A 22834-nucleotide genomic window follows, 5' to 3' on the forward strand; every position below is an offset into this window, starting at 1 on the left:
ACATTGCTTTGCTTATACAGCCAGGTAACATTCAGATAAAAGAAGTCTCCAGAACGTCTGGCCAGAGAGCGTTGGCAGCTTTGTAATTGTTCCAAATAACAAATGACTACAAATAGTGTCTGGAATTTTCGGCCATACGAGTCAGTCATGTTTTCCAACCAGGGGTTCTCCTCGGACTGAAAAGTTATCGCGGCAAACGAGAATGAAGAAGAGAAAACCCCACTGCCTCTTGTGGTGCCCTCCCGCATTTGCGCACCATCTCATGACTACCGCAGCTCATCGTCTTCCCTGTCCTCTCGCAAGAGAAGCATATCATGTTTTTACGCCGGGATAATCAAGAAGCAGAGCCATGGATGTCCCGTGACCCAGGAAGACATCTCTTATTGCTTCAGGAAGTAAATTGAGCTCATATCAGCTTCAGACGACAGCCAAACATACGTTACTGAGTGAAGGTTTAAAAGGCTGAGTGAGGTCTTTCATATATATTTATTTCGATGCAAAACTCATTATAATAAGCGCACGTTACACCAGGGTAACCACAGTTTACACTACCACAGTACCACAGTGACAGGAACCCAGAAACAGGACCACGCTGTGACTACTGGTCACAGTTGAATCATATAGATGTCGCCATGGTCACGGCCGTATCACTATAGATGTCGCTAAGAGTGGGGCGGGCAGCCCAGTGCTCCCAAGGCGCCCGTCCACCACAGCCTGCCGAACACGACCTAAACTCTTGGGCCGCCGGAGCGGGCCGGCGGCCCATCGCCCGTCCTGAGCCGCGGCGCGCGACTACCGTCTCCCGGCGCCGCTCACGCTACAAAACCGCGCAGAAACAAGCCACCATCGAGAGGCGACCAACAGTAAGCAGCCACATACCCGATAACACCTGATGGACATTAGATCGTCACTCGGCCCGCCCGGCGTACCCCGGTCACCGCTGCGTGACCTGGGTCAGCCGAGAGGGGCCACGGACGCCGAACCCACCCATCCAGGGAGGGTTCACAATCACACTACCTGCCGTCACAGGCCCCGGCCCCGCGCCGTTCTGAGCATACATGCATAACATAACAATAACTATCACCCACGGCTATCACAGAGGCAGGTCACTGGGCAGGGTCAGGGGGAGGGGGGAGGGGACGGCGCGACTAGACCGAGCTCTGCTGGCTCTGGGTGGTCGGCGCCGGGGTGGCGTCGCCATAGGCGGCGTCCGAGTCGTCGTCATACAGGTCATCACTGCTGCCAGACTGGTCCCTGGGGAAGCAAAGGAACAGACGGTCAGTGACTGAAGTGATGATCCGGGGACAAACAATCAGCCTGGGGCTACGGAAGAATGCCTGTCAAAGTAAGAGATGTGGAGCGAGACACGTGAGGACGGGGAGTGGCCGAACTGAGAAGTTAGGAGAGCGGATATGCGCTTCAGCTGAGCGGCCACAGGCCTTGCTGTGACGCAGCGGAGTGACTAACAAGGTGGAGCAGCAGCTGGGGGTCGGCGCCATCAGAATGTCCCGATCAGAATATGTGATCCACTGCAACTGATCGTACTGAGCTGACCCTACCAGATTTGACCAGGCCGTGCGTGACTCAACTACCCCAGCTGCCCATTTCAGTCAGGACTGATATTCACTTGGCAACGGAACTGTTCCATTCAACTAATTTCATCATAATATGCTGGAAGGACAGGTCATGGAATAGCTTCACCGACGTTGAGATATCAACGACCACAAAGAGCTTGTGAGGAATTCCGGGATGGCCCTGGGTGACCACGGTCGGCCAGGCCGCCCTGGTGTTTGGTTTGGCCTGGCGGCTATTTTTCCACCGGGCGCTGAGTGAGCAGGTCGACTGACCTCTCGCCACGGGGCTGATGAAACCACCGCTCCTCGGCGGGCCCCATGGCACGGAAAGTCCGATACGGGTGGGGGTTGGGGGTTGGGAGTTGGGAGAGCGAACAATCTGCTTTAGTTCTAAAGTAGTAAGGGTAGAGTAGGTTCCACTACCTACTAGAGGTACTACGTTACCGCAGAGCAGCTCCCCTTCTCCCCTTCCCCCGTGACACCTCTGACATGTTCGTTCAGGCTACAATTTTCCCACAGGCCACAAGAAATGACCCCTAGCAAGAATCTTTACGGAAAGCAGACTCCCCCCCCCCCTCCAAAGGGACCCCTCTGACGCATATCTCCCCTCGAGCCCCTGCTGACGGAATCGACGACGACCTCTGACGTCAATGATCGCCAATTTGGCCCCCGCCAACTGCGGACTCGAATGCCGCGCACGCCTCGACTTCAAGTTCGCTGTGTCACCGGGACTGGGTAGTTTTCCACGAGACGTCGGAGGTCACAGGTCATCTGGGCAGCCCGCGGGGTGTGCCGCAATAACACAGACTGGACACGAGCACTGGCCAGCCCAGTGTTTACAGGAAGCTCCGACACTGACATACTGGTATACTGCGATACATCTGGCAACCATCTGGCTTATGTAATGACTGCAGAATGGCGCCAGTGACCCACGGAGGGGGGATATGATCGCAAACTGCTACTGCAAACTATGGGCAAGGCAAACAAGGTTAGGTGTTGAATGATGGGAATTGTAGGATATTTCTGAGGAGGACAGGAGGAGAACTTCATTCGCATTTGGTGTTGAAACAGCTAATCGGAGCACATAAGTAGAACTGCAGATATATTTTCACTTCGACTTAATTCGTAATTAGAGTCCATTAATACAAGCAGCATCAAAAAGGCACGACGGCTGTAAATTTTGGCTCAGAAAAATCACTGTGATGTGCATTTGAGCACCGCACCCGAGAAGAAATCGCAATACTCCCTACTTCTCCCTATCCCTCTCCGTCCTCTCACCTGAGCAGGTAGACGACCGCCTCGTAGGTGGACATCATGATGGCCGTGTTGGGGATCTGTCGGACCAGCTGCGTGCCCAGGCCGCGGTACAGGCCCCGGTAGCCCTCCTCGGTCCACACCACGTACAGGGTCTGGAAGAAGCTGCGGTACTTGGTGCCCTCCTCGCGCAGACGGGTGCGAGCCACCTCTGTGGAGAGAGAAGGGGAGGGTACGGTCAGGTCAGGTCACGGGTGGGTCACGGGCGGGTCACATATAAAGGTTACACAGCGTTTACGCCACACAAGAGTTCGTTCAAGTCACTGAGGGAAAGGGGTGGAGAAAGGTCAGAAAAACGGCGCCAGTCACTCGCTGCCCTCGACATATCCACTGAATTCCTGACTCAGCAGTTGTACTTTGGACGCATACACTCTCCTTCCACCAAACTCTCTTTTCCATTAGCGGTCAGTGACCTCTCACCCACTTCGCAGTGACGTCACCAACACACTCGAGCGTGACAGGCAGACTATGGAAACGACCGCTCCAGCGCTGTCACAATACTGGAGAGCGAAACAGCATGATCTGGCGGAAAATGTTCCGTTGGTGGTTCTGTTTTCTTGCCGTCGAGTCGTGTTCAACGTTCACCGCTGGAGGTGGTCGATGCATTAGACAATACCACAACTATTAGGTAATCTGAGCTAAGATCCATGGCAGGATCGAAGTTAACCTGAGCAGATGGAAAGCGTCATAAGTGGACACTATGAAGCCACTCAAGGCCCAAAAGCGAAGAGACATCGATATGGGTTAAAATAAAAGTATGCTTGAAACAAACGTCATTTACAACTACGTCGTAGGCGAAGAGCTGAGACAGCATTATTGTATTCTGGCGAGCCGCGTCAGTCCTCTGCGAACGTCAACATTTCCGCCATCAATCCCTCATCCCACCGGTCCCGTTTGGTCTTGACAGCGCAAGGAATTCGCCTCGGTCAGTCTCTCTTCACCTTCTCTCTATTCGCCAACAACGCCACACCGGACCAACGACGCAGACCGGTGGAAGCTGTCATTAGACGGGAGGCGGCAGGGGGTGGGATGGGTGGCGGCCTGCCACGTGCCAGGGATAGACACACAGCCAGCAAAAGACAGGCAGAGATGGACACAGACATAGGCCACAGACAGACACGCACAGACGAACGGTGAAGACGGCGACCCAGGCCGACGGGCTCCCGGTCTCGCTGTCCATCAACGGCGACGTCTGATAGGACGACCACTCCGGGAAACCTTCATGCCTGTATACACAGTCCACCGGTCAGCACAGAGGCACACAGACAGACAGAGTGGGTAAGGCCCTTGAGGCAGACAGACACAGTCGTATACACTGTGGGATCGATTGTCGGACGTGGCAAATACATCACTGTGTCAGCAAGATAGGCTGGTATCCGACGACACAACACGTGGCAGACAGACGAGACGTGGTGGGCCAACCGGTGGCACGTGGCAGGCGGACCGGCGACACGTGGTGGTCGGTTGGTGCACCCGTGCGAGGCTCCGCAGGGGGGTGGGTGGCTCAGCGGGAGAGGGTGATCGGACGGGTGCCGATATCGCATACCGAGGTCTTCGTCAGATCTGTGAGGTATGTCGAGTACGTGGCTAGTGTGAGAATGTCGCATCTTTTGTATATAGTGAAAACTATCCCTTGCGGAGAAAAACAACGGAATGTCGTGGAAACAGCCTTTTGCGAAGAAAAACAAAGGAATGACGAGAGACTAAATCAATGTAAGTCATTGAGGCTGCACGCAATACAAAGAGGTATTCCCCAGGAATACCCTACTAAGGAAGATGACCAAACTGCTGCATAGACATTGATACTCGTAATAAGTGGTGGCCCGGTTCGTGCATCTGCCCACGGAGGTCACCCGTGCCATCTTTCTGATGTAACCCTCCTCCACACTATAGCAGCTCGGTGAGCCAGACCTTCGGACCCGACCCGGTCAGACGACTGGATAAGCGTCACTCTGTAGAAGAGAAGGTCGAGCGTGTGCCGGAAAACCCAGCCTTCCCACGCTGCTGGCGTGCAACGAGCACGGAAATCAGCTGATTGTGGCGCACGAAAATTAGCTGACTGCTGTACAGTGCACACAAAGGTCACCGTTTGCCCGCATCTACAAGAGCATGACTAACTGCCCTGTCGAATACCCTACTCGACTGTCACCTATGACAGCTTGGGTCTGTCAATTGTAACAGTCATGACGGCAGCCTGAGGTCCCAGTAGGTATCGGCGAGCCCGTGCCACGCCAGGCGCCGGCCGGCGGGCTGTCCTTGAACGTACTCCAAAGTCCACACCCCTCCCCTTCCCAGTGCACGGTGCAGGAAGTCGGCTGTTGCAGCTGCCGCAGCAGCAGCCCGCCATGGTTGGTGCATGTGCCAATTGCCGTCGTATGATATACGGTTGACACTACTGGGCCGATCGATAGCAGAAGGCAGTCCGTAACGGGGCGGCGGTTCCCTCACATAGACGAGGTCTGGACCTCGGACAGGGGAGAAAACCGGGGCCCGTCGAACACCTATTTGGCTTGTCGGCACCGCTCAATGCATACTGGAACTAGGGGCGCGCAAGAAAAGTTAACTTAGATGGAAACACACTCCACAAATTATCAATAGCTTACTCCTTATATTTTTTTTTTTTTGTAATAAACCCTGAACATAGTCATGAGCGGTCGAGGGATCTAGGAGATTTTCGTTTCCATCCCAATGGGTATGATACTAGCCTTGATTTCGGTGCCATGCTGCGGCGAGGTGTCAGAAAGCTATGTCGTTCTCATCCTGAGACCATAGACGAGCCCTGCCGGGCGGAGGCAGCTGAGGAGACAGTCTCACTCATGGTGAAAGACAGGTCAGGTGAGTGTCACACCTCCGAGAGGACCCGAGGTCCACCATCGGGAATGGCATCTCCTGCCAGATCCCTTGCCCATCGCCATACCGCACCTGGCCCCGACCGACTGGAGCCTGGTGGACGGTGTCGGCCTCCGCGGAGCCGCAGGGACCTGTGCTGCCTCTGCCGGCCGGCCGGCAGAGCTACTGAACCGGACTGAGCCGGCGCCGCCGTCTGCCGTGTGCCATGGACGGCCGCTGCACGGGCGGCGGGCGCGGCGGCCGGGCCGCAAATTTACAAACTGTATACACGTCTTCGGAGACCGAGCCGTGACGTCATGCCAAATGGGCGGAGTGAAAGGCTGTAGCGGCGCTTGGCAGGTGACGTCAAGTGCAGGGGCGGAGCGGAAGACTCGCGGATCGTGGAGCTTACCTACTCGATGAGAAATTGTAATGTTGTGTTGAATATTTACAACTAGCTAAAACCCCTGATCTTGTTTGGGAAAATAGTTCATCCGAAAGACCAAGTTATACTTACGAAATACGATAGCATAATTGTTAAACACAGTTGCCTGCAAAGTTTGAATGTCAATCAGACCGATTGTCCATTAAGCGCCTGTGGCCAAGCGGCTATGATCTTCGCATATCACCTAGAGTAGCCGAGTTCGATTCTCGGGGCGGCGAGTTTTTCTCATGAGCTCCGACGTCTATTTGAACGGTTTTACGTAAGCCTATAAGTAATATAAAGCAAACCCCTCTTATTGACGAACGCGGTTGGCGGCTCACACGCATGTTGCAGGTCAGAGTGGGTGGTATGAAACGACGCGTCTCGACCGTCTCCTTGTTGTTTGCTAGGGGTGCACGCTGTCAGTGCACGGGTTTTGTGCATTTCGCCGAAAATCATTCTGGATTCTAATGAAATCGGACGTCTAAATAGGCCGACTCGGCGGCGCTCTGAACGGCAGACGGCTTAACCCTATTAGTGGCAGAGGGGGGGGGGGGGGTTGTTTTTATCCACCCCTCAGGTTTTTCGGGAATATCTCCGAAACCGCTGAAGCTACGATGCTGAAATTTTCTGACTTTTCCTAAAACTAAATTGGGCACATTCCCTGAAAATTTCAAGTTCATAACTTTACCAGGGGCGGCTCCAGAGCACTGGAAATTGGGGGGTCCTATTCGTAAAGCGAGTCATTTGGGCGAAGATCACGATGCTGCACCAGTTTTACGAACAGTGAATGAAAGGTATCATGTGATAACATATACAAAGTTATTGTGCATCCTCTTTTGACACTTTTTGCTATAATAGGCGGATCCAGGCGTCCAAAAAGGGGGGTTATTTTTTACCTCCCAACATAGGTGCCCTGACACCGCCTATGCATGACCAATACAATTTTAGTCGTTCTCTCATAAGAAAATTGTAACATAACAAGACCATTGCCCCCTTTTTTAGAAACAGTACCAACAAAAACCTTCTTTACTATACTTTTTGTGTACCCCCAATCTCAATGATCTGTATCCGCCTATGATTTTTGAAAATGCATATTTTTAGGATCCATGTGAATTCCTGGTTCATTCTCTATCGATCGGCAAAAGTTGCGTTAAGATTGGTTCAGAAACCTGGCCGTGATAAACAGTCTAAAATGTATCTGCAATTTGCCCGTTTTTACCCCCCTCTACCCCCCCTATTGACATTTTTTAATTTTTTTTTTTTTTTAGAAATGTAGATCTCGTTGAGCCAAATCGAATGCCGTTTGAATTTTGAAAATCGGCCGGTTAGATCTCGAGATATCAAGGGGGGGTCGTAAACAGCCCCCCCCCCCCTGCCACTAATATGGGGTAGCCAGGAGCCTGCCACTAATAGGGTTAAAAGATCAACTTGAAACTTATACGCCCGTCTAGCGGCATCGATTTTGGCGAGGCACTTTTCGGATCTTCGGCATTTTGGAGCATAGTTAGAGATCTTCGGCATTTTGGAGCATAGTTAGAGATCCGAAAAGTGCCTCGCCAAAGTCGATGCCGCTAGACGGGCGTATAAGTTTCAAGTTGATCTTTTAAGCCGTCTGCCGTTCAGAGCGCCGCCGAGTCAGCCTATTTAGACGTCCGATTTCATTAGAATCCAGAATGATTTTCGGCGAAATGCACAAAACCCGTGCACTGACAGCGTGCACACCTAGCAAACAACACGGAGACGGTCGAGACGCGTCGTTTCATACCACCCACTCTGACCTGCAACATGCGTGTGAGCCGCCAACCGCGTTCGTCAATAAGAGGGGTTTGCTTTATATTACTTATAGGCTTACGTAAAACCGTTCAATTAGACGTCGGAGCTCATGAGAAAAACTCGCCGCCCCGAGAAACGAACTCGGCTCCTCCAGGTGATATACGAGGATCATAGCCACATGGCCACAAGCGATCGGTGGACAATCGGTCTGATTGACATTCAAAATTTGCAGGCAACTGTGTTTACCAATTATGCTATCGTAAGTATCCTCATCCATGATACTCGTCGCATCACATCAATCAAACAATCAAAATCAATCACGCTGCAACCATCTATACCAATACGGCCTTGGCAACGATTGTTTACAAACAAAATCGCGCGCTCGCCGCACTGCGCCGCCCGCCGCGCTGTGAAAACAGCTGGCTAACCAACTTCGCTCCGCCCCTTCTCTGACGTCATGGCCGACGTCACGCCAGCGGCTGGTGCAATATGATTGGCGCTCCGAAGGCGTGTATACAGTTTGTAAATGCGCGGGCGGGCCAAACCGGGCCGAACGGCGCCCGGGCCAAACCGGGCCGAACCGCCGCCGGTCCTTCAGCTAAATTATTAGCCCGAAAATACAGCGGTGGCGGTTTGCCAGCCGACCAAACCTGAGCCGACCGTAGTCCGTGCCCCGACCATAATCCCGTCTCGGCGGGTCACACCATGCAATCATCCTGCAATGTGTATAGCCTCATTCTGTCTTATTCCGCTATGGGCATGGGACCTATCGTTTTGACTCATCGGCTACGAATTGAAACAACCACAATCGAAACCGACGATCGACGGAACCCTGTACCGGCTCTCGCCGACCCCACCAGTCCGACCCGGTCCGCCCAGTCGGCAGTCCTGCCGCCGTCGGTCGACCGGTCGTCGGAACTGCGCAGTTCCTGAGCAGCCCGTCCGTTCACAGCGGTCACGGCCCGCGGACGGCGGACCGCGGAGCGAGGTAGGGCGGGTTCAGGGCCGGCCGGCACGAACCGAGCGGCGCCGGCAGTGGAGAAGGTGTTCGGTAGGGCCGTACCTTATGGCGTGTATCACTATTATGTAGCCTGGTGTATTGAACAATACGCAAAGGCCTGAGTGATTGAAAAATCGACACAAAGTTGTGCTCCAAGACTGGAACCACAAAACACGTTTGAATTTGGTCCGACGCTTTCTATGAACGGAAATAATTATGGCTTCATCAGCGGCTACATCGCGCCAAACGCAAACAACTCCACATTCATTTCGGGCAGCATTTCAACCTTAAAATAGAGCAGACCACTTGTGGCAGTGGGTACGGCCCTCGAGCAATGTCGCACCACAATGGCGTGCGATGTTGTCACACCGAGATTATCTAATATAATAACTAATAATACCCAATAGCTGCGCAGTTGTACCATGTGAACCTATCCCATACCAACATCTGCTCCTCTCTGCCAAACGAATACAGCTGGTCAAAATAAACTAGACCCAAACAAACAAAATTAATGGAGAATCAAAAGTGAAAATAACTTAAATGAGCACAAAAAATGGCGCATGTGTTTGTAGATCAGCTGTGTTCTCTAGCAAAAACGATTACGGTGATAACATAAAACAACTTCAACAAAAAAACTGCAATCACGGCAAAAGCATGCCGTCACCCATCGTATTTCTCAAGGCCCTAAATATTGTATTTCTATTTCGAATCAAAAGACTGCCACGTGCCGCCTACGTCTAAGTGTGAGTGTGAAGAGGACCTCAGCTTATTTCCGTATCGCTTATCATTGACTACCAAACGTCAGTTCCCATGCCTCCCTCTGAGGGGAGGGTAGGAGGCAAGGTCCCACACTGCTCCTGTCAGTGGCGAACAAAATACACGGGCCGTGTCACCTCGACCTACACTGCTGACGGCGGGAGGGGGGGGGGGCGACAGGGGGGACAGTGGAACGTCAGCCGACGGACGGTAGGGGACTGGCGGACTCAGTACAGTCGTACCAATGGAAAGGCTGGCGATACAGTCCGTGTCTCATAAATGTCCCCAGAGACAACTCTGCAGACGGAGCAACAAGACGTGAAGACTGCGAAGTGCAGGCAAATTATGCAAACTCCACAAGTAGAAGAAACCCTCCAATGACCGCTTTTCCATCCGATCACGAAGCGACGGCCTCAGAGACGGACAAGCCTGACTGCATGCGCTCTGCTGTTTAAGACCCCACATGGCACCGCCCTGGTCCTCGGGCCTCCACAGCCCGGAGACACGCCCCTGAAGCCTCTTGTGAAAATTCATTAGTACTGACGCCCTCCAGTGACAGATTGCAGACCCTCGACGGCCGTGTGGTGTGGAGACGATTGCATCAGGCCGTGGCAGTGTCAAACGTCATTACTGTCGTCAAAGGTCCAGTCCATACCAATACGACTGATAGTGACAAATGGCTGACCGCCGCTCGCCGCCCGAATAACCTCCAGGGGTCATAGAGGACATATAGGCCAGGACATCAGTACCCAAACGGGGGACGGTAGGGTAGAACTGCGGCGCAGGGAAGGGACGGTAGAGAGAATGATGTTGTCGTTTGGTACTTACCGTGAGGGTAGGCGACGCTGGAAGCCACCGTCTTGGACACGGCGCCGGCCAGCATGAACTCGACAAAGTCCCAGCTGGTCTTGGTGGTCGGGTCAGCGGACCTGCGGACACAAAGAGCTGACGGTCAGAGACACTTGAGGCAAGAGTAGCAGAATAAGATGGCACGTAGTGAGGAAAAGATCTATCAACACGGATAAAAAGCTCAAGTAGTGAACTAAATCGAGGGATTAAAGAAAGGATGAACAAGAATAAGGAGTGGCGAAGGGATTTGCAAACAAGAACGAAAGGTGCTAAATGATAAATACCCGACTACGGGTCAGTGAGAGAAGGAAACGACCCTTGACCACTAGATCAACACTAGGTCCTAACTCATTGCCGCGCCTCCGGACCGCGCCTGTTCGGCGCTCTCCGGCCCGGTCCGGCTCAGCCCGCCTCTCTACTGATGTTTATTGTCCTTCCCGGAGAGCCACAGACCACTATCGATCCCAGCCTCTCTGGGTCGCGGCCTCGGTACACCACAGCCCATCCTGCTCAGACTTCAGTGGGTTGGATTGGCCTCGGGCGACGCGGCGGCATCTCAGACAGACTGACCATCGATCCAACCCCTCCTACCCCTCTCCAAACCCCACCCCACCAAGTCCGGTTGGTTAGTACCCCCAGCAGTCTCGACTCCTGACCGCACCCAGAATCGCCCAAAACTGGTCCACCGCCGACCCATCGCGACACTTAACTCTCAGTCGACCACAGTCTGACAGTTCGGCCCGACACCCCAGGCGGGCCCTCCGACAGCCCCGGCACATTCCTGGGCCGAAATAGGCCTCCCTCCTCTCCCATTGACGTCATAGAACTGACGTCACGGCCGGCGCCTGCCCTGTGATATGTAACCGGCATCGGCACGGTATTGACGCCTCGGAGTCGGGCCTTGCCTCCGGCGACAGTGCAGGAAGCACTAGGAGCGGTAACCATGGCAACAGTTCAGCGTCGCTCAACCGGGAGTGCCAAAGCTGCACCGGTACCTCCGGTCCACAGATAGCCCGGCCCAAGGCCCTAAATACGCCCGGCCCAGCGCCTGTGACGGAATAGCGTCCAACATCGAAAGAGGTCTCACCTGTAGAGCTGGAGCCGCCGCTTCAGTCGCTCGTAGATGACAAAGTGGATCATGGTCTCCGTGATACCGAAGTAGGAGGCCGTGATACCGCGGTAGAAGCCGCGCAGGCCCTGTAAGAGAAGGCAAAAATCGGTAAGCTTGGGGTTCGTGGCAGCTGTTGTGGGTGTCCTGGAGTAACACAGGAGCTCACACGTTAGAAATAACGTGACCGAGGTTAGAAGCACTAGCCAAGAAAATGACTGGCGAGTCAGTGTTAGGGGAAACGGAGGGGAGGGGTGGCACTGCGCCCAGAAGTATCGTAGGTGCGATTCAGAACACCTGTAAGTTACATAAACTCGACGCTCACGCCAACTGGGACATCGAACAAGTAGTTAAGGCATGTCCCTAGGAATGAATTTTGCCAGTGATATAGAACAAAACTAAATATAAAAATAATTGAATGCATCTCGTTCGCTAATAAAAATAAAAACCCACAATAATCCCTCATAACCGGTCGTAGCGTTCCTCCCGATTCGATCGATCTCCACAATCAAAGTCATCTCCCGCCGACTCCATTCCGCCCCAGGGGTGATTGGGGCGGCGAACCGACCCAGTGACGTCAGAGACCGGTGTGTGACGTCAATGGTGACCTCGGTCGGCCGACGCGCACGCAGTCGGAGACGCGCTCAGCGGCGGCACCGGCAGACGGCGGCGGGCGTGCTTGAGCAGAGCGGGGCAGCGAATAAACGAAATAATTTCGAATATAAATGACCCGGAAGGACATATCTATGATTTCATACAGCCAAATAAAAAGAGCAGCTTGGAATTCACAATGATCCGAGTTCTTAGTAACGAGGACCAAACTGTGTGAAACTTAATCCGAACTTCTTAACAAGATTGGAGGCACCGTAGCTATAAATGGCGCTCAGCCCAGAACGGCTTAGTTTGGCTGGCTGAACTGGCAGCGGCTATGCTCATTTAGCCAAGTTTTGTACCAAACCGTCCAATGACTCCTCCTTCCGGAAAGTGTCTCATATTTATTTATCGAACACACCGCAAGCGCCTCGCGTGGTTCCCGACAGGATTTTTGATTACGAACCATAGAAACGTATTATGCCCGCCCAGGTTCCAGCCCTGGGAATCCGCTCCCACCAATCATTTGGACCCATAAAACCCCTCAATGGTGGATGCCGACCAAGAGACGAGCAGACATCACTGAGGCACAGAGATCCAACTTTACCGCCACACCGTCTACAGACGGCGGACCTGACAGAGCAGGAAGTCCGGACCGGACGGCCTACTCTCGAGCGAGGGTGGCCCTGGACCTCGGACACGACGCTGCCCGCTGACACTACCCTTTCGTCCCCTCTCGTCACAGCAGACGGGGTCTGGAGCGATTAGTGTCACAAACCTGCTGTGAGTAGACCCGGTAGACGCAGTCGGCCGGTCGGAGTCGCTTCCCTGACCACTAGCCGGGGAGGGGGGGGGGGGATACTACTGACCTGCTGTGAGTAGACCCGGTAGACGCAGTCGGCCAGTCGGAGTCGCTTCCCGAACTGCTGCTGGTCCAGCTGCAGCCGGGTCTTGATGAACCAGATCGGGTTGGTGAGCGTACACGAGGTGAACCCTGCCGAACACAGACAGTACACTCCTTCAGTCACCGGGTCAATCACTAACATTGCAAACAGGCCAGCAGTAATATGTTATAGTGAATAAGGACAGTCATAAAATCCGTCAACTAACAGCGCAATAATGGGGTTATTCAGAAGTCGAACGCACTTCATAGATGCTAAACACTGGGAATAGGGAGGAACATGTTCTATTGCCTCCCTCAGCTGATGTTCTCACTTCTCCGAAACGGTACTTGTTGTTAGAATCTGACGAGGCTTCCAGGTCATTGTTCTCTGGCCCATGCCTACATGATTCAGCAATATTGATTATTAACGAGGGGTACAACTGGACAACCAGAACGACCTTCTCATCGCCCTTGCCGGGTATGTCCTCTTCCTCTTTCTGTGCCCTCGCATAAACAACCAGCTGAGCAATGCCGGAAGACTGACTCGACTGAGACGACGCAAAAGCAAACAAGGTGGTGACATTTGCAGCGCAGGTTTGGCATGGGTAAAAACCCTCGTCTCCCCGGCGACCTCAGCCGCCTGACATTGGATGAATCAGTGATGTTCCCCTTCAGGAATTCAGACCCAGGGCCAGGTCAAGGCCGGTTCGTCTGTTAGGGGAGTAAAAGGGGAGGGAAGAGGGAGGCTGGTGGCAAAACCTTGCCAATTTGGCACTCCACGAGGGTCAATGAGGTTCTCTGACCTCATGGCGTCTCCACGAGCTCCATGGGGCCCTCTCGTCGGAGCCACTTGATTATTCGCCAAGGTAATTCGCACAGAAGACGTCACAAACTACCTAAGCATCAATCGAAGCTTGTCTTCCTGAACAGAACGGCCAAATCTCTTCACACCCAGCACATTGGCAATGCATCGACCATTACAATAGCCATTCAATATCTGTCGCGCCGCTGAGCTCAGCACTCGGACTTGAGGGACACAGGGCACTCAGACTGTTCCCCGACGGGACGTGGCCGCATGGTTAATTCATGACCCCTGTGTCGTCTGCGCTCTGCAGGCACGGGTACAGACGGCGGCGGCCTCACCACGGACCGGTGACTGCTACCGATGTGATCGGTCTAGACTAGTGGTGTCAGTTTCAGAAAATGTATGTCCAATGTCCGTCCAATTTCCAATGCTTACGTCGATTGTCCGTCCAAAAATGTCCAAGCCAGCCATTTGTCCAAAGATGTCCGAAACCTACGCAATAGTTTACACTCAACACTGTTATTTAATTTGTTTTAAATGTACTTTTACCAGCTTTACTGTGTTAATCATCTCAAAAGCTGAGCATTCTATTCGCCAATCAGTGTTAAACACGATTGCTTTATAAAAATGCTGAGGTGTAGCAAGTGAATGTCCAAAGTTGTCCAACGCCTGCCGTCATTGTCCAACCGAATTCCGAATTGGACATTGGACAAAATCTGAATTCCGAAGATTCAAGTTCCGATTGACACCACTGGTCTAGACCGGTTAGGGTCACGTGAACCGACGGTCAGGGGGGGGGGGGGGGATACTGGACCGGAGGGCCATCGACCACCTGTGCCAACTGTGGAGTCCGGCATCCCATACCGGGCCGGGCCGGGCCGGCGCCGACAAGGCCGTACCCGGTCGGCCGAGGCGAGGGGCCCAGCTGTACCACGTGAACGCGGCGTGATCGGACAGCGAGTCAGTAGCCGCCGGCGGACGGACGTGCGGCCAGGAACCCGGATATAAACAACCGACAGGAACATGGGATATAGACGCGGGGCGGGGACAGACGGACGATACTCCATACTGTTCATCCGTCGGTATATCCTCTGAGTACAAGACATCACAATCATCTGCAAACACCGATATCAGTGGTGTCTACTTCTGTTTGAAGAGCACTATTTTTAGCATGCTCTACAGCATACTTAACAGGACAGTCGATATCGTCGACTCTCTGGCACGCTCAGTCAAGCGCCATAGACAGGAAGGCGATGGTCAACAAAGCTGCGCTGTTCTCAATGAATTACTGAGGCATGTCCTTAGCCGCCTTATGCGTGGTGGATAGGTAAGGTGCTTTTGATATCGATAACCATTGCTCTCACGTTCCCGCGACCTCGAAATTCCATGCTGACCCATGATCTTATTATCACACACCATTCTGTGATCACGATTCTCAAACCAGTCCAATGCATTGTCATCCATACCAAACCATGTGAGCGAAGTCGTCGCCCAATACCATCCTCGAAGCACGCCAAAACGTTTCGTGAATCACATTTCTAATGTGGCTCTTCTATTTTCCTGGAACCGGCTTCAGCGTGTCGGTAAAATTCCACCGTTCAAAACATCAACAAACTAGTTTTTATGATGACCCAGACCACAGACATGTCGAGACAAAAAAAAAAAGACGACGAAGAAAAGACCTACCAACACCGGGGGCTACCATAAACAAAACCGGTCTATTATGGCGCAGTTGTGGACTCACGCGCCATGTGACAACCACGTCACGTGAGTGAGAGGAAGGGGACAGGAAGACGTACTACACATTGTCGCCGTCTACTTGGGGTTATCCTGCGCTCAATGGCAGTAACCTAATCGCCGGCCAAGCGGTGCCAGTGAGCTGGGATGGTATGGTATTGATGAACATTGGTTTGCTGACTGGCTGAGTGGTAGGACCCAGAGAATCCAGGGTAGTGACGTCGGGGAGTTGCCTGTGACACATGGCGTGATCCAAGGATCGCTTTTGGGCCCGAAATTGTTTTCACTTTTTACAAACGACCTTGAATCACACTTGCCTTTTGGAAAACAAGTAATGTATGCCGATGACGTGCAATTTTTAGATTCTGATGCTGTCGAAAACTTTACCACTCTAAAACAGCGAGTCGAAGACACGCTAGAACTGGCGCTCAAATGGTATACGCAAAATAGATTAAAGATAAATCCTGGTAAAACTGAGCTGTTGATCATCAAGTCACAAAAGAAAAAAACTTGAGCACCATTTTTCTATCAAATTCGGAAACAGCGAAATCTCACCTTCCCCGTGCGCCAAAATTCTTGGAGTATTCATTGATTCTGCACTTACATGGGAGAGGCAAGTGTCACAGGTGATCCGCCGCTGCTACTCTGTTCTGATCGGGCTGTCCAAGTTGAGACACAAGCTGCCATACGAGACTAAGAAGCTGCTGGTTGAGGCGCTCGTTTTCCCGCACATCAATTACTGCTGCACTGTGTGGGGAGGATGTACTGCCTCCCAAAAGCACCGTATCCAGAAGGCGATCAACTTCGCGGCACGTGTCGTCACAGGACTGGCCCGACGGCAGCACGTCACTCCTGCTCTGCAGGCGCTTGGATGGCAGCGATTCGAGGGCATGCTTGAGAAACGGGATGTGGCTCTTATACAAAGGCTGGTCTCGCTTGACGCGCCGCCTGCACTGGCCCAGGTTGTACAGAGCGTCGCTCGGACGTGTCACAGAGACACACCCGATGCTCCCACGGACATCAGTTGGAGCTACCTAAAATTAAGAGTGAGCGAGCGAGGCGCTGTTTCCCTTACAGATCTGTGTCCACGTGGAACAGCGTTGGCGGGGTCGGCAGCGGATGAAAAACCATGTATTTTAGATGTCTTTTATTTCTTTCGGTGTTTAGTGTTTCGCTATTGCGTTCATTTTAGCCTTTTATGTACGTACTGCGTAATGATTCACGTGTTTGTCAGCGAATTTTAATACTTGTATGTACACGACGAGAGGGCTGAAAAGCCATTTAAATGGAGACCTCAATACACTGGATTTGGATTTGGATTTGGATTTGGATTCTGGGAGCACCGTGTGTGATGGGAGTGCCGGCAATATGGGCACGGTAAGTGACGAAATCCTGCCATTTTCACGCTATTTCCGATCAGATGGAAGACGTCAAAGCATGCACAAGCCATGAGTGAACGCAGTTAGCAAGTCGGCTGGTGGTGCGCAGCGTTGCAACGCTTTTATTTCATTGGTATACTATCCAGTATCCAGCATACTAGGCCACAACTCATGGCAAACGCCAAACACCCGCAAGCCATGCACGCCGCTAATTGCAGAGGCCCGCAAGGAGACCTCCCAAGGTCACGGTCAAGAACACGACGCCACCCGGACCCGTCGGCGGTCCCCCGGCTCTCGTAACGTTCGCTGACGACTGTGGATTATATAAGGCTCTTTGATGCTAGCGAAAGGCATTCACGTAGCCAGCCAAGATGGGACGCTTCGCCCACTCTGTCCTCGCGAGCCTCTGTTCGTTCCGGAAAGAGCGGACGCCAGCTTCGGAGGGTGACCTTGTCTACCCCGAGGGGTGCTTCATGCACCGTGAGGGGCAACTCTTAGCCCGATGGACATCACTTCACACCACGGTCCACGGGTACACCCCTCACCCGAATGGCGCCCTGACTAACCATACGGGTTCATCCTCAATCCTTGGAACGTCATATTCACCCCCAAAAGATTTCTCGTCCACCCTAAATGGACTTATTTTCCATTACGAGGGGCGCCCTATTCACCCAGAGGGTATTTACCCCCGAGGAGGCCTGTCCATCTCCAAGGGCGCCCCGCCCTGTTCACGCGGTCAGTCAGTGACTGTTGGCGACCTCTGCATGACCCCCCGCGGCTGGAATTCGCCTCGTCCAACCCCGCGGGGCCTCTTTGGCCTCCGGCAGACCAAACTACCGACCGGGACAGGCCTGGACCGCGCCCAATTGCTCCACAGAGGTGAAGGTCGGGGCGGACGCTGATGACGCGCGGATACAGCGCCTCCAGGGAAGTAGCAGAAAACTTTAGACGATATGGTCTCCAATCTCGATTGAATGGCTATTCCGGCAGAGTGGTGGCACGGAGAGACAGTAGTTATGGCCAGATCAGGATACTGCGTGGAAGGTCAAGGCGAAGTTCAGGGTAAAAACTGGAAGGATCGAGCTGAGACGGTAACCCGATCAGAGGTTGGACAAAGGTGGATAAAACCGACGCCGACGCGACTCAACTCCTCGGCAAGACAGTGGGAGAATGAGGGCTCGGGAACTCGCCGCCCATGCTAAGAGAACCGATCGAACGGTATGGGCTCAGTCACTTTGATCTATGGGGATACATCGTCCAGCGGCTAGCATAGCCTGACAGTGACGCATAACCTGCATGTGACAGCGACAGCGCCAGGCGACGAGTCACAGCAGGTAAGGCTGCATAACTGAAACGCCGGCCAAACCGTGAATATCTAAGCCCTGCACCAGCAGTGCGCAGGGTTTCAGGCACCACCCACTCTTTGAAGTATCGTCTTCAGGACTGTGAGGAATATTGCAAAAGATCTCGCGATTTTCTTCCTATAATTGACAATGTACCGAACACCATCTGATCCAAGGTCTCAAAAGGTGGAAGCATCTGCGTCCCCTGGAAGGCCTCTGCTGGCGGCCTTCCGTGCTCAGGAACTGTTTTTTGCAACAGTGGCCCCTCATCAGCCCCGTGTCCTGCATCGTGCTTCAATCTCGTGCTCTGCCCCGTGCGCCAGTCGCAGTAGCCGGGACCGGCCGCCGCTACTGACGGACGGACCCGCCGCAGCGACCCCGGAGGCCTGCCGACAACCTGGCTTCACTCACTGCAAGAGTAAACAGACCGGCCGCACATTGACCTCTAGATAAACAACCGAACCCGTGTAACCGGTAATATCCAGATATTACCGGATCTACCCAGCGATTTTACCACCACAGATCCGGACAGTTCCAGCGAGTAGTTTTCCATCAGCTGGTGGGAGCATGTCGAACGAGGTCGCCCGGTTTCGGGACGGGGCGGAGGGGCGGGGGTGCGGGTGCACGGCGAGCAACTACGACGCACATGCGTGTGCACGTGCACGGTGCTGACGTCAGACGGACAGCAGTCTGCGCCGCCGCCAAGGACGACCGACAGACCCAGTGATTCGGTCACGGCCGAGGGGAGAGACGACGCGTGTGGTCCGACGGACGGAAGGACGACAGACGGAAAGGAAGGAAGGAGAGGCAGAGGCCGAGGAACTGCAGTGAAACAAGCGGCAACACGTGCTGCAACGCCGGAGAATGCGACGATATGAGAGCGATAAAACTGCAAGGATTGCCGACGCAGCTGGCTAGGGTAGCTAAATATAGCAGACTTCCGAGGTTAGAACGTCAGCTGTGCGTGCAAATGTGCAGCAGCCTACAAAGGACCAGGAAGCGCTGGAACTAGAGGCATTCCTCGTAGGTAAAAAGTCGCCACGGGCAGCTCACATCCGTATTTTGACTTACATATACAAGGCTGCGGATCATAATGAGCCTTGCGCCGACACCAAGCGACCGCTCGTAGAGTATCGCCCGACCATCAGCTTGGCGACTTGATTTGGAGGAATTCTGGCGCAACAGATGCTCAGAGTTTGATTTTGGATACGCTACTTATTGGTAGTCACAATTGAAACTTGACGCCCCTTACGATCCCTGTAGGCTTGACGATATGTCCAAGGAGAATATTTAGAATAATGTTCAATTGAATTCTACACATACCAAGTCTAACTAACTTCCAATCGGCAAACCAGCTGATACAAGTCGGATCCTGTTCAATGCCACTCACATAGCACAACTTGGCAAATGATGCGCTCACTTGACTCACCTGATTACTCACCAGCGGGTATTATCGTACTTCGGACTGAAACTGAACTTAGCCCCAAACTGACTACTCACCAACACAGCATGGCGGAGATAACAAAACTGAAACCGAATCAGGCTGAACTATAGCCTACTGACCAGGATGGCGGAGGTTGAATACACTCAATCTGAACCCTGAACGCGGACTAAACCATATATACTCACCAGCACACATGGCGGAGGTCATATGCACCAGGGGAGTCTCGGGGGTGAACCGGCCGTTGAAAAACTGCTTGGCGTTCTGGTAGGCGCAGAAGTAGATGGCTCGCGAGGGCGCCACACCCACAAGGTTCGGCCCGAGACCCTTGAACAGCGCATACGGGCCCTCGTTCTCAACGATGATCCTGTGGAATGAGCCGATGAGATGGGTTACTAAGCTGCCGATGGGACCGCGTCGTTAGGAGACGATAAAACATTGACAAAGCTGTAGGGAACAGCCTTGTTGCGCCCTAAATAAAATAGCTGAAGGGTTTGTGATCTTATCTACAAAGTGGGTCTCGTAATCAAACCACAAATGAGAAAATGAAAAAAGCGTGAAACTAAGACCAATCATGGTTAACCTCGCGACTCCATTCCTGCACCCCAGCGAGCCACTCCCACTCACCGTATGCACTGAAGGAGTCCGGGTCCCGCCGCCCGGCTGGGCGCCGGTCCGGGCCCCAGGTCCGGCCCCAGTACCAGGTGGGCCGCCTGGCGCGAGAGGTGTGGCGGCGCCGTGTGCAGCAGCCGCCGCTGGCCCACACTCCGGCAGGTCACCGAGCCGCGGCCGTGCTGCTCGGAGGCGATGGACGGCACCTGGAGCCGCTCGAAGCCGCTGCGGCTGGACTGCAGGCGGGTCTTTACCACCTCCAGGGGGCAGGTGGCCACGGCGCCCACCGTGCCGCCGGTCCTGCAGAGAAACAGACATCAATTCTCAGTCTCAGCCACAAGTAGTCAGCCATAGCCTATAGTCACATGTAGGTGGTCACCGCCCACCGGGCCGACAGTACCACCGCTCGGTTTTCGTTCTTTTCCTTCCTCCCAGGCGAATGTCAACAATGACGTTCGTGGTTCGAAGGTCACCCACAAATTGGTGCACGCTGCACTCTGCAGATTTACGCGCACCACGCTGCATCGCACTTCCCCAGCAGCTACGCACCGCTACCTCTTGGCCCGGGCAATGGGTGGAGCCGACGCTACTGCGTAGTGCGTGCTTTCCGCTCCACTCGAACGTTCGCCAGTCGCCACCAATGCGTACTGTAAGGACTGACAGCCCCTCCCAGTCCCCATAGGTTCGCCAACAAACTGCGTACCTTCCACCCTACCACACCAAACATTCACTGCATTAATGCGTACTTCATGACCCCTTCTAGCAGCTTCATCACCCTCCGCCATGCTAATGCGCACCTGACAACCCCTCCCCGTTCCAGTTCAGACTGCGCAGAGAACTGGGACAGCTGGACTGAACCAGTCACACAGTCAGCACGCAGTCAGGGACCGACGCACTGCACTGCGCACGACCCCCATGACACAGATCTACGGCGAACCAACAGGAAGACTCGAGAGTTCTCCATCCCCATGGGAAGTGAATCAAACATTGCAGCAACTAATGCGCACGGACGGGCGGCAAGCACGTGACAAGAGGACAGGGTCAGACAGTTTACGGGATTAATGCGATTTTGTCTATCAATTAACGCTAAATGTGCGGTACACAGACTAGTCCTAGACTGGTCAATCAATATGCCAATGAACCGAGCTTGGCGCAGCTAACAATGCAAATGAACAGTTGCCACACCAGGACGGTCAGTTTCTAGACCGTTACATAATGAACGAGCGACAGGTAGCCCTGAGAGTCTGAGGTGAGTTTCCGAACTTACCCTCCAGCCAGGAGGTGGACAAAGGTGTCCCTCGTGGCCATCTCGTCTCCGTCGTACGGCCGGTAACTGGTGACAAACGCAGTCGGCACCAGAGGTCACGCACCAACACGACAAGGCGGAACAGGCCAAGACGAAACTGCGCAGCACACCAGTCGGATAGTAGTGACCGTCAGATTCTCCGCTCGCTCGCTTCGATCTCCGTATGTCAGACTAGCACGCTCTGTCAAAGCACGCTGCTGGCCGCACCTTCCACCGCGCACGTTCGTACCACTGTGCCTCGTCCCGCTCGTCTGCCGGCGGCCAGCCACGCGCAGCCGCGCCTCCACGCCCGCTGACAGCCTTGAACGTCCCCCTCCCCTCCCGTCGGCAGCGCTGCACGTGAACAGTAGTACGGCGCGCAGAGAGCGGCGCTCTGATTGGTCGGCGGTCTGTACCGGCGGCGGCGATTGGTAGAGACGCTCGGCGATTCACGTGATCGCCTGGCAGCCAGCCGGCTGGGCTCGCCGGCGGGATAGAGGTGGACGGCGCAGAATGGAGTCGGACTCAGGTAAACACTGGCTGTTGGCGACCCCTCGGCTAAAAACAGGGGGTGTTGAGGTGTCAGAGGGTGTTGGGAGTAATGTATGGAATAATGGTGAGCATCAGGAGTACCGAGAACAACGACGCTTTCGATGAGCATAGGTGAAAATTTTCTAGAGCTGACTGGCACATGTCGGAGTTGAGATGTCAATAGAAAATTGGCACGTGTCGGGCGCTAGGTAATGCGCAAGGCGCAAGCAATGTAAAATGCAACAAAACATGCTTCATGAAGAGGCCATCTGAAACCTTAAACAAAAGTAAAGTGGGATCTTCATATTGTGGTTATTTCTAGCCATCAACCTGTAGCCTGATGCAACAATCGCTTGAGCCAGCAGACCACCGTGATGGTTCATGGATTGTGAGGGTGAAGCAGGAGATGCTGAAAACTCAGTCTGATCTCTGAGTGGAAGGGCATTAATTCTTCCATTTTCACCGCAGATGATAATGCCATTACCGCCTACAACATTTACTACAAGCGCCCTTTATACTGCCATCTAGTGGGAAAGCTAAAGTATAGTTGCACCGTTCACCGCTAGGGATACTGCGGATAAAATTTCACCCGAGGGC

The 22834-nt window shown here is 53.6% G+C and overlaps 1 protein-coding gene across 1 annotated transcript; it reads right to left on the reverse strand.

Annotated features, from left to right (window-relative positions):
• Positions 1 to 467: 467 nt before the first annotated feature.
• On the reverse strand, positions 468 to 22264 carry LOC122387184 (solute carrier family 25 member 36-like). Its single transcript, XM_043377112.1, has 8 exons — positions 21689 to 22264; positions 20437 to 20721; positions 19998 to 20176; positions 13091 to 13215; positions 11610 to 11719; positions 10502 to 10602; positions 2853 to 3039; positions 468 to 1254 (listed from the first exon to the last, which is right to left on the reverse strand). The coding sequence occupies exons 1-8, from the start codon at positions 21727 to 21729 to the stop codon at positions 1149 to 1151; spliced, it is 1134 nt and encodes a 377-aa protein (XP_043233047.1). The 5' UTR covers positions 21730 to 22264; the 3' UTR covers positions 468 to 1148.
• Positions 22265 to 22834: the final 570 nt, after the last annotated feature.

This window comes from Amphibalanus amphitrite, unplaced genomic scaffold, assembly GCF_019059575.1.
Source record: "Amphibalanus amphitrite isolate SeventyFive unplaced genomic scaffold, NRLGWU_Aamphi_draft 000276F_arrow, whole genome shotgun sequence".
NCBI lineage: Eukaryota > Metazoa > Arthropoda > Thecostraca > Balanomorpha > Balanidae > Amphibalanus > Amphibalanus amphitrite.